Source organism: Channa argus, chromosome 20 (genome assembly GCF_033026475.1).
Source record: "Channa argus isolate prfri chromosome 20, Channa argus male v1.0, whole genome shotgun sequence".
In the NCBI taxonomy this organism is placed as follows: domain Eukaryota; kingdom Metazoa; phylum Chordata; class Actinopteri; order Anabantiformes; family Channidae; genus Channa; species Channa argus.
Window position 1 is genome coordinate 13,445,021 of NC_090216.1, and position 12,461 is coordinate 13,457,481.

The 12,461-nt window shown below is 38.8% G+C and overlaps 2 protein-coding genes and 1 non-coding gene across 4 annotated transcripts; 2 read left to right on the top strand and 1 right to left on the bottom strand.

The window, feature by feature from the left end:
* Positions 1 to 365: 365 nt before the first annotated feature.
* Positions 366 to 459, top strand: trnai-uau (transfer RNA isoleucine (anticodon UAU)). Its single transcript has 2 exons — positions 366 to 403; positions 424 to 459. It is a non-coding gene; the product is annotated as a tRNA-Ile (tRNA).
* Positions 460 to 847: 388 nt separating this feature from the next.
* On the bottom strand, positions 848 to 6,045 carry faap100 (FA core complex associated protein 100). 2 transcript variants are annotated; one of them, XM_067489037.1, is made up of 8 exons: positions 5,542 to 6,045; positions 5,309 to 5,427; positions 4,307 to 5,202; positions 3,347 to 3,503; positions 2,284 to 3,211; positions 2,066 to 2,188; positions 1,617 to 1,703; positions 848 to 1,500 (listed from the first exon to the last, which is right to left on the bottom strand). In XM_067489037.1, exons 1-8 carry the CDS (start codon positions 5,695 to 5,697, stop codon positions 1,498 to 1,500), a joined length of 2,469 nt encoding a protein of 822 aa, XP_067345138.1. In that variant the 5' UTR covers positions 5,698 to 6,045; the 3' UTR covers positions 848 to 1,497. The 2 variants fall into 2 exon arrangements, with proteins under 2 accessions (XP_067345138.1, XP_067345137.1); XM_067489036.1 differs by having other exon boundaries at positions 848 to 1,301; positions 5,542 to 6,042.
* Positions 6,046 to 6,129: 84 nt separating this feature from the next.
* On the top strand, positions 6,130 to 9,205 carry birc5a (baculoviral IAP repeat containing 5a). The gene is made up of 4 exons (XM_067489039.1): positions 6,130 to 6,378; positions 7,463 to 7,572; positions 8,421 to 8,538; positions 8,740 to 9,205. Exons 1-4 carry the CDS (start codon positions 6,145 to 6,147, stop codon positions 8,830 to 8,832), a joined length of 555 nt encoding a protein of 184 aa, XP_067345140.1. The 5' UTR covers positions 6,130 to 6,144; the 3' UTR covers positions 8,833 to 9,205.
* The last annotated feature ends 3,256 nt before the right edge of the window (positions 9,206 to 12,461 follow it).

Here is a 12,461-nt window from a genome sequence, read left to right on the forward strand (position 1 = left end):
AGACTTTAAATGGCACCAATCATAGTTATCACTGCTACAACCTAAAAGTTAACTGGATAGTGATGGATCTAGCAGGACTTGCCAATCGGCCTCTTTTTCCACCGTTTATGTCCTTTACTCTGTGGGAAGGCAGTGGCTCAGTTAGTAGAGTGTCGGAGGTCTTCCCGACCACATATCGAAGTGTTTCTGGGAAAGACACTGAAGCACCTAACAGCCCATCCCCATCCCCAGCTGTTCAGTCCCGTCCCAAGCCCGGTAGAAATTGGTGAGGGTTGCGTCAGAAAGAACATCCGGCCAAATCAACATGCGGACAAATGAGCCACTGTGGAGAACCTGAACTCACTAGGTTGACCTGTCCAATGTGAGCTCCAGTGGCGCAATCGGTTAGCGCGCGGTACTTATAAGACAGTAACCTGCAGAGGAATGCCGAGGTTGTGAGTTCGATCCTCACCTGGAGCAGTAGAGTTTTAATTTCGTGCTGGAATCCCAGCCAGAGGTGCTGGTCCCAAACCCAGATAAAATGGGAGGGTTGCTGTGGAAAGCAACCTATCTCATGCTATCTGTTATATCTCAGGTCAATACAACGTGCAAAACACACCCCTGAAGGTACAAGCCGAAATCCGTTGATTTGATACAGTACCTTTAAGTGCAAATATGGCAAATATTTAGATTTGCTGCTTTCCCAAAATGATAATTGTGCACATGGTGTCACATGTGTAGCAATAAAAGAAACCACATCTAAAATAACAAAACTAGTGTAAAAGTATAATAATGTTTGATAACAAGAGACTACAATTAAATATCTCTGCTCCTGTTTTTAATGAACAAATGGCCAAACACATCCAAGTTAAAGTCTTGGTAAACTTAGCTTTGCTCATGTTTTATTTTATTTTATGTGCGGTAAGATATGAGCAGCTCACCATATTGAGACAAAAAGCTTGACTGTGCATTTTCTTCCATGTTTAGAATCAAATAATTACCTTCTGATGCAGCAGAAAAAAAAATCAATGCACAAAATTTTCCTTGTGTAAAATATAAATCTGTCACTATCATTTACAGTGGTATAAATATATATACAATAGCATTTATTATGGACATCATTTTTCTCTCACAGCTGCAAAGGCAGGTTACTAAAGGGTAGCTGAGAAGCCCAAATGAGTGGAAAGAAGTTAAATAATAGGGAGAGGATTGTCTCTGAGTTCTCTGTAAACACTGAGAAGAGACAGGGTCATCTGCCCTGTGGACACGCCCACACCAAAGGCCTCTGAGATTCGTCTTTGTTGGATCTGCTGCAACAAGCGCTGACATAAGAGGAGGTAAAAAAGTGGAAGGAGAAAACAACATGTTCACACACAGGCTGAAATAATTAGTGATTGTATCAATAACTCAACCAACGGAAAACTAAACACATTTTTGGATAAGATATTTACTATACCAGCCAGCTGCTCATGACAGCTTCCCCAAACAAATGAGTTTCACTAACTTCTTCTTTTCATATCACTATAAATGGAATTACATGTGCTTTGGCTTTGGGCTTTGTATTTGCAATGGACATTTCAAGGCTAATTTTCATTGATATGGTTGAATAACCAGAATGAAGTATCTGTAAGTCTTACCTCAGCACGCTGCAGCGCCTGTCTTAAACCTAAATTCTGGACCCTCTTTGTGCAAGCTGCCCTCTCAGGAGCTCTCTGCAACAGCGTCTGTGTCGAGGAACAGGAGGTGTTTCAAATAAGACAAATAAGACTTTTTCTTGGATGGTCCAGGGGAACTGTGCTAAGTGAAAAACAAATTGTGTTTTATAGCTAAAGCTTTCAAAGATCAAATTAACAAGAAGTTATTGAAATAACACAAAAATGTTGAAAACGTCTACGATATCAAGTATCCTAGACTTGGAAAACAAGAGGTGTGAACTTCTAGTCCTTTAAGTGAAGATGGACCACCAAAATTACGCAATATATTCAACATTTAGTTTCGTAACTCTTAAAGATATGAGCTATGTGTGTCTCAAGAATAACATGAAAGCCTCAAACTTTGCAAATGAAACAGAGTGTGTACAGATTACCTGTACCCTGCTTAGCACAGCATGGTGCAGTCCACACACTGCTGCTAAAGATGTGCTCTCAACCCGCACCTCTACTGTGGCCAGAGGTTCCTCCTTTGCCAGGCTCTGTTCCCCAACATTAGCCTAGAGACCAAAGCAGCCATCTTCACTTTTCTGTTGTATTCAAATTATACAGCATTAATTGTATCGTTTCAATACAATATTAGCTCATTAGTTACCTTCTTCACAGTCAGTTTAACTGTTTCTCCTTCTGGACCTTGAGCACAGACCACTGAGCTGCTAAGGGCAAATTTGTCTTCTTGGTATCCAGTCTTCACTCCTCCGTGACCTTCAGAAAACAGCCAGTCCAGTAGACAAATGCAGATACTTTGATGGACAGACTTTGAGCCTGGTTGATCCACGTCTGAGCTTTTCAACTTCAGCGTATCCTTCAGTAACTCTGATGACACCCAAACACTTGCAGAATACTGCTCCTTCTCTTGATTTATCACACTCTCTCCTCCTGCACTATACCTAATCTGATGTGACCTCAGAAAGGCTCGGATGGCATCTGTTTTGACATCTGATTGAGAGGTGGTGTTTTTACGGGAGGCTGTGGGACTGTTCACCTGCAGGGCATGCAACCAGTCCACAACGAGTGTGTTCAATGGCAAACTGATGCAATTACTCTGCAGGCCAGTAAAGCCCACCAACTCCTCCTCTCCCAGGACATTTTTGAGCGAGAAGATGAGTGAGCAGTTGACCGTCATGGGGAAGGATGTGCCACCTCCAGCTGCCAGGGGCAGTGATACTTCTAATGTTTCCCCTGGATGGAAATTATGGAGTGGGAATGAGAAACTTGTGGAGGAGCTTTCCCCCCCTGCGCTGAGAGAATAGGACAGAGGAAAAACAGTAATGCTCAGTGTCCAGCCTTGTTCCAGAACATAAGGACTTGAATTATCCAGGACACATGTTAGGCTTAATGAGTCTTTCTGAAGCAGTCTACTCCATCTGGCCATGGCATGACATCTGATTGGCTTCTCCTGGACGGAAAGATGCTCTTCATTATTTGTACTGGCTGTCAGCAGGAAGCTAATGTTGAGCACTTGATTCAGGTGCCTCAGGATTTGATTTTTGGATTTGATGGAAGTTTTCAGCACTGATGCTCTAAAGGAGAGCAAGAAAAAAGAAATTGCATTTATGTCAATAGAAAGGAGGATTAATCTGATAAATCTCCTCTGTGTTTTGATTTCTATGTATTGTCTTATATTAAGGATAACAATAGAATGAAACGGAGTGTACCTTTCACAAACATCCCCAATAGCAGACAGGAGGTCCTTGACATTACGACCCATCTGTGTAGAAGGCAGCTCAGACAATCTTGCATCCTCTCTTCCCAATGGTAATGTAATCCTCTGGAGCTGTCCTCTGACTGACAGTCCCAGTAGCTGAATTTCACCTTGCACATAAAAAAAGAGCAATGTTGGGGGGAAAAAGTTTAGTCTTAGGAGTGTTAGTTGGAACAAGTGGCAAGTTGTGCACATTTTCAAATTAAGTAACTTAGTTCAAGAAGATATTAAAAACAAAAAAATATATATTTTCCCATGTGGATTGCATAAAGATTCACACAATTTAATGTAAATCACTTAAATCATTCCTAGTGCAGGCAATTGGTTTCTAAAGTTACACAATTAGTTAAATGGAGATTACCGAACTGTAGTAAATGTGTTCAAAGAAATGTAGTTTAAATACACCAGTGTCTGGAAGGTACAGTCACTGGTGAATCAGTATGCTGGCCAGAATGTGTTCTTTGTTTTGAGCAGTATTTATATACCACCAGAGAGCAACATGCTTGAGTCTTTAAAGTGACTAATCACAGGAGTCATCTTTGGTGCAGCCAGATGGTTTTAGAAGTCACACAGTTGGTTAAATGGAAATCACCCGAGTGCAGTCGATGTGTTCAGTATAAATACACTTGAAAGGCCTGTAAAAGGCCTACTTACTGCCAAACCAGTAACCTGGTCAAAAACATCACTCTGTACAGGTATAATTTCACTTTAAATTAAAAAGTCTTTTCTGTCCATCAGTGTCAAAAAACCTAAAATAAATCCACTCGGATTGAATGTTTGCAACTATTGTCCAGCATTTGCAAGTTTATATTTGTACAGTACAACTATACAAGAACTGAAAGCAATGGCTGCTACAAGGATACTGTGATTGGCCCCTGGAAAGTAAACACTACTTGATGCAAGGTCTGCTCACCTGTAGTGCTATGTGTAGGTTCAGCCAAATCAATGATTCTACACACATTTAAACTGGTGGGGCTTTGAAGGGCAGCAGCTAACTTTAGAGATGTCTCCTCATCTCTTTCTTGGACTTCACTCTCAGATGGTCCCTTTGTTAGATCCAGTACCAACAGGTCTGAACCAGTACTGTAGTAAAGATGTTTTTTATCCACACAGCTGCACACTACAGGCCCCGGAAGGCAGCCATCAGTAAAACCAGCTGCACTACACCCTGCCTCTGGCCCTCCCTTATTTTTTCTGATGAGCACAACTCTCCCTAGTTCACCCACTACCACTAAACACTGTGCATGTCCTGGATCTGTTTCCATGGTAACAGATGCTCCAACAAATACTATAGGCTGCTCAAGGTTATGCAGGAATCTGAGCTGTGATCCAGGGAGGCGCAGAGGAAGGAAGCATAAGCGTCCGTCAGGCAGGCCACAAAGGACAACTGGTGAGTTGATGAGGGCAGTATCGATACCAAAAAGTAGTTTGAAAAGTACAGGCTCAAGATGGAAGTGGCTGGCAGTTAAGGTTGCCTCTGCTGAGGAAGTGGAAGACAAAGGTGGTGAGGTTGTATGACCAGAATGGACACATATTAGCACAGGCCTTCTTCTTACGCCTGTCTTTAATTTGCTGTCTCCATTTACAACACCTGACACCAGTGGCAGACTAAACGAACTGAGCTTCTTATAGATGCTTGACTGTGTTTCTTTTGGTGTTTTGTAGAGACTCAACAGCCAGGATGCATCTCTGTAGGAAAGGATCAGGAGTACTGAGCCAATAAGGAGCAATGATAATGCTCCTTCTTCTCCAACAACAAGACATTCTGACGAAATTTTCAGTTCAGCTGGACTGGAGGAGCTTTGGATCCTGGACAGATGAAGGGTCATATTAGCTGTATAACAGTGTATAACAGACCATTCATGAACTAGAACAATTACTGTGAATACTGAAAAGGTGGATTCAAAGTTAATACCTGGACAGCATAAATGGTAAGTTGACACAGTAAACGCCATTCCTACAGGACACATAAAGAAGTTGTTTATCATGAATCTCAATCAGGTCACTCACAGGTCCAGGGAATTTGAGGAAAGCCTACAACAAACAACAGAAAATATATAAACCAGTTATTTTCACTACATGATCAGTTCTTAGTGGACCTTTTATATGTAACCAGGATGCCTATTCAGTGTCTGATAGATTACTTGCCGTGAATTTCCTCTCTTCAGTATTGAATACGTAGACCTCGTCGCTGCCAGTGCAGAGGAAAACATCTGTCCCCAAACCAGTCTTCAGCTTTGTGGTGAATGGTGTCCCTGAAAATCCAAACTCTGTCCAAATCTCAACTGCACATCGTCCCTCCATAATCACAACACAGAGGAAGAAGCCGAACGACTTACTACACTTGTAACGTTTTGAACGGTGTTACTGTTAGCAGGGTGAGGGATTTAAACTTTGAAAATGTGTGACCAAACTACACGATCCAACTCTGCACCCGTTGTCAACAGAGAACGTAGAATCCTACCAAGTTCCGCGCTTCGGGTTCTGAGCCAATAAGCGCCAAGAACTACATTACCCATAATAAACGGAGGTCTGAGGCTTGGTGACGGATGTGAGTTTGGGACACAAAATTCATCCTCCGCTCAGTCTAAATTGTCATTGGTGACAGTAGAGGATGTGATTCGTATTCCTTTAATTATAATTAGAATTGCTGTAGTTTGGCTGTATTTCCTTGATATTTAGTCCGTTCACTGAAGAACACTAGGTAGCGAAACTGTGTCGTTTCAATGTAATTATTCATTCACAACGTAGATGTTACGCAATGACGTGTCATACGTCAAGCCAATCACAGTCGACGTTGGAACGTTCCTCAAATTTGAAAAGGATTTTTGGCTCGGTGGCTTCAACTGTTTAGTACACGACTTAACGGTGAATAAAATGGACCCGTTAAATGAGGAGGATACCAGAATGTATTTTTATGAAAACAGAATAAAAAGCTTCGATGGGTGGCCATTCGACGAAGACTGCAAGTGTACACCGGAGAACGTGAGTGAACAGTGTAAACCGTTGAATTGCTTACGGTCAGCGACACCCTGCCATTCTGCAGCTAACGCTAACATAGTTAGCGAAATTTAATTTGGCTTCAGAGCAGGAAAACCGCAGTTTTGTTTACATGAAATTTACCGTAATCGCGGTTTAGCATGGTCGTTTTAGTTTTAAAAACATGTTTGACAGACGAACCACATTATCCCAAAGCTAAGTAAATGGTTAGAATGGAGAACAACATGTATTTAGCTTACTTATGATCTTGTTTTGTTTTGGTTTAGCTAACATTACTTACATTACGGTGGTAATAAAGTAAACGTTAAATAAAGCAAAATAAAAATGTGAAATAACTACAAAAACTATACATTGTTACAGTCACTGTAGATTGACGTTCTCCTCATCTTTAATTGTTATCTTTAACACTTGTGTCAAAGGTAGCCAAATATGATTTTCTTCGGGATTGTTAGGGTTTGAGGGACAATGTTTATTTTACACATGGTTAACAATTATTTGCTGTTGCAATAGTTGGTATACATTTATTTAATTATTTTTTGACGTTTCAACTTTTTTAAAATTTATCTTGGGTTGGGTGTCAGACATACTATAATAGTAACTAAAATGATTCTGCTTGAAAATTCTAAGCTGTCTGCATAAGGAGTAGCTGTGGTGGATGATGGTTTCCGGCATATTTTGTGAACATGTTGGGCAACTTATATCTGTGTATGAATATAAACTGAACAACGAGACTAGGCCCAATGTGACAACTTCCGTTAGGTTTGTTTTAATGCCAGTTTCTAAATCCAAACAGACTTAATTTATGGTGATTTTGATGATATTTATTATACAGCAGAGAAAATTAATTAGAATCCAATATGTCATCTTCAGGGGTTTGTTTATCTGACATAAAGAGGGTAACGGATTGTCGGTTCATAGATGGTTATTCATCTTGTTCAGACTTAGCAATCAGACAACCCGCTGGTTTTTTAATTTATGAAACTTTTTACTTGGTTATATAATATTTATGGGATTAGGAAGTTGTTCATTTCCAACGTTGTTGTTTTTTTTTTTTTTTTCCTCTACACAGATGGCCAAAGCTGGCTTTATTCACACGCCTACAGAAAACAGCCCAGATGTCGCCATGTGTTTCTTCTGCTTCAAAGAGCTGGAGGGCTGGGAGCCAGAGGATGACCCAGAGTAAGATAACTACATTACTAGGCTCATGGGGCACAATTGTCAGTAGAAATCTAATATTATTAGTCATCTTAATAGTATTCTTTTTTTTGTTTATTTGTTTCTTTACTTCTCCTAAGAAATGGCATGGCATAGCAACAACCACAATATATGTATAGAATATATATTAGAATAAAAAAGACTAGGAGAATAGGAAAGAATAGGATAACAAATCATACAAACAAACTGAAAAAATAAGATGTAAAGAGGAGTATATACAGGTATATGCACATAAGGTGAAAAGAGCACTGAGTGTTTGAATATTGTAAAGGAGATGTGGATATAACAACAAATTGGTGTAACACTGGCAAAGAGACCATATCCCATTTTAGGCATCTTTTATTTGATGTATGTATGTGTGGTTACAACTATCCTATTCCCAGTGTAGTTTTCCACCATGTCATTTGTTGCCTAAAGTCAAAAATACTTTTCTTGATTTTGGGTTATGATTTTACAGTTTTCGCAACTGACACCCCAACACTTCAGGCATACTCTATCCATAAAGTGCACTTGCTTTATTGTCACGATGGTTTAAATGATACTACTTGAGTTACTGTGAAATTGTTGCTATTGTTAAAGGTTTATTGTTTTTGTTGTTTTTTTCAGTAAGCAAAATTGCATTGGAAAAAACATGGTTACATCAGGGCAACAGTGGACATTTGATATGTTGCTATGCATGTGTTATTCACATGCATATCTCCACTGCAGTGTTTATTCTTTCTGTATAAATGTGTGTGTATATAATTGCACATAATCCTTCAAAGGTTTGTCTCCCCATTGAAGTTAAATCCCCCTTCTCTGATTTGTTGCAGGAAGGAGCACAAATCACATTCACCATCCTGCCACTTTATTGCCTTGACAAAAACAGTAGAAGAGCTTACTGTGGAGGAATTCTTCAAATTACAGAAGGAGAGACACAAGAACATCATTGTATGTTTTTCACAGGACCCCAACTTTCAAATTACTGACATACAAAATACAATTAAATCAATTGTCTGATAAAAGTAAACCACTAATGTTGTTTTTGTTTTACAAACTTATCTGATTAATTGCTTAACAAAACATTAGTAAGTTACTGGGAGGCGGAGACCTTATTATTTCTGATTCAGAGTTTATTTCCTCCACTTCCAGATCAAATCCTGTAACCAGGCAATTGGCAAGTTTGAAGAGGCAGCAAAATCAAGAAGAGCAGAGATCCTCAAGACAGCACTGGAAGAAGAGTGACAGCACAACATCTGCTGATCAATGAGTTAGGCAGTGTCTGAAATCAATTGCTGCTGGCACTGGACTTACTGGTTTCTTACTTATCTCCTTTTGTGTTTCTTCACTTTCATGTCTTCTTTGTAATATATCTTTAATTTTTAATGCTCTCTGTTCTCCTGTATATAAGATGTATATTAGCCTCTGCAGCTACTTATCCTAAAAGAATATCAATAATCTAGAGATGGTGTAGTGGTACCTGGTGAAGTGACAACACATACCAATAAAAGATCACATAGTTTGCCTTTAATATTAAAGTGAGATTGTCTTTGTGTGTTTCCAGAGAAACATTAACATACCACAAGTCTGATTAAACAGTACAGCAAAACTTTCTGCTCTCATTTCTACAGAGCTTGTTCAGTTCAGTTTTTATCTCAATTTAAACAAAACAAAACAGTGACCGTATAATCATATAACTTCCAAATCTGCCTAATTGACAAAGATATACCATATATTTATTTATTTTTAGATTTAGCAGCTGTGTTCAAGGGATAGAAATGCTGAAATTTGGTTCTTCACCGAAATGGTAATTGTGCATATTGTCTCAATATGTTTAGCATGAAAAGAAACCACTTCTAAAATAACTAAACTAGTGTAACTGTATAGTAGGTTAGGTAACAAAACAAATATACGTTTTAACAAACAGACTTCTCATTGTCCTGGGTACAACAAAGCAAACCTAACTTATGACCTCCCTAAATATAGACAGTTAATTAAATGCCAAAGTAGAGAGTTGCCACATCTAATGTCTACATACAGATATTACAGCTTTCTAAACCTGTGACAAGGACAGTGAAGTGTCTAGGCATGCTTTGACTGCATAGACTGGGATGATTTCAGGTCTGTGACTAACAGTCTGGGTGAGAGGCTGTGATTTCATATATGCTAAATGGTCTGTACTTATATAGTGCTTTGCTACCTATTGGTTTTCAAAGTGCTTTACACTCCTTATTCAACCATTCGTTCCCACAATCACACACCGATGGGGAAGCTCTCTGGTCAACACTCACCAGGAGCAACTAAGTTGAGGTTCAGTGACTTGCTCAAGGACGCTTGATTGACTGATATATGCGCCACAGTCACATATATCGCTACTATGAGGACAGCTGTATACCACCACAAACCAGGGCGGGTTACAATAAGGACAATGGTTGTTTTTATTTCTTTGGATGAGCACAAGTCTCCCTAGTTCCCCCACTGCCACTAAACACTGCATGTCCTGGACCCATTTCCATGGCAACATGCTCCATCAAATTTGATCGGCTGCTAAAGGCTATGCAGGACTGTCAGCTGTGATCCAGGGAGATGCAGAGGAAGTATCCATACCAATGCCTGGTCCCTGACTATTATATTACTTGCTTTGAGTTTCTCTCTTGAGTATTGAGTACATAGAATATTTAGTGTCAGTGAAAAGGAATCCATCCGTCCCAAAACCAACTTTGTTGTCAAGACTCAAGGGCAATAGCACAAATCTCAACAGCACCCAGTTGCTCCATAACCACAACACAGAAGAAGATGAAGTCAGCACCAATACATGTATAGCGTTAATGCTCTCCAACATTTCTATGCCTCTGGTTGTTGATCAATGCACACTAAAAACTAAATTACCCATGGAAAATAAATGGAAGTCTGAGGCTCAATGGCAGATTTAAGTTTAGTACACAAAATCCATATTCAGAGGGTAGATAACGTGTTGTGTCCTGTTTTGGAAGCATTTCATTACATAGCTGTGGGAGAGGATGGCTTTCTTGCATATTTATGAATATGCTGGGCGAGGAAAATCTATGATTTTAGGTTGAATTAACCACGTAATTTTTTTTTAAATATCCACAGACTTTGAAAGTCTGCAAATAAGTTGTTTTAAATAATATAAATATGGCTTCAACTAAGAGTTATTTTTATTATCGACAAATTTTAGAAAATTGTTAAATATAACAGACACAGTGTTCCAGGGCACAGTGCAACATCTTTAGCTTTTTTTTAAAATAATGTGCAGTTCCTTAACCCAGCCTTTAGAACAATACAAGGATGAAATCTTAACATTTAAAGTGGTTAAATCCAACAACCAATATCTAAGGGCTTCACCATTATTATCATTATTAATTAATTGGACAATGATTTTTGAAATGCCAGTTGAAAGACACAAAGATTTGTGCCATGTCTTCATCAGTTTATCTCATTTTTAAAATGTGTTAAATTCTCTTGATAAATTGGGCTGACTTAAACAAAAACTTGAAAAAAGTTTAACTAGGATTAAAAGAATAATAGATCACAAGAAGAATCATAAAACTGTAGTAAAATAGATTGTAAAGAGAAATAAATGCTGTATATTTAAATATAAAGTATATATGAGAAAAAGTTTTTTGGCACTGTTTGCAATTTATATTGTTTATGAAATGTGACCTGATATTTACCAAAGTCACAGAGCTTGTTCTTACAACACACAGTGTTAGAACTGTGTAAAGTAGGGGACGTACAAATGGATCTAACAAATTACCCAATGTAAAGCTGGTACATATATTTCTTATTATTATTTTAGGCAGTTGAGTATCATATCTGCTTCTCATTTACTTGTCTGACTAATAAGGAGTAACAGTCTTCCTGTTCTGGGGGAAATGACTGTGATACGATTAATGGACAGAATAACCCAAGTAGGTTGTTAGTGAATGGTTTGGATGGGACTGAGCTGTTGAATCCACAGAAAATCGTGAGGATATTGTAATGTACATTTCCCACTTTAAGTGTTTTTCATTTGCTGTGTGTGTATGTGTCTGTGTGTTTGTTGTCTTCTGTTTTACCTTTACCATAGACCTTATTAGAGTTGGCAAATGTACTCACAATCTTTACTCAAGTAGAAGTACACATACTTGTGTAAAGAAAGACTGAAGTATTGATTGAATATAAAGTATAAATGTAAAACGCTGTTTCTGTGCAAAGCTTAATGGACTTAATGGAAAAAAATGGTGTAATAACTGGGCTACAATGTGCCATTCAGTTCTTAGTGTTCACACCACCCAAGTTGACAGGCTCCTCTTTTTACTTTTTCTAGTGAATTTCTGAGAGCTTTTGTTGTAATGTTTTATACCAATTAGTTTTTACTGACTCGGGATGGACTCAAAAATGTAATACATTACTCAGAACCCGTTACTCTTGAGAATTGACATTATTACTTCACTTATTGCTTCCCATCAAAAGTAACTTGTTGCATTATTCTATATTACTTTTCTAAAGGTTTAGGGTCTTAAAAACAGACAGAGAGTCAGTAGTGGACATGGACAACATTTCATCTATCATATTCAGTTAAGGTTTAGCCGTTGAAGGGCTACAGCAAGGGGCTCATCTTTGTTGGAGTGTATCTTCACCAGCTTTACATTGCTGTGCTGTGTTTCGACAGGTGGTGGTTGTGATTTCGCAGTGGAAATAACCTTACCACCCAACACTACATCACCTTCAGTCCCACCTAAATCAAAGTAATGGCTATATTACCAGCCAGTGAATGCAGACACACAGACAGACATCTTCCGGCCAGCTTGCTGCTTTTGATGCTGCTAACAGTGACATGTGCAGCACAATGATTAAATATTAAATGTCAG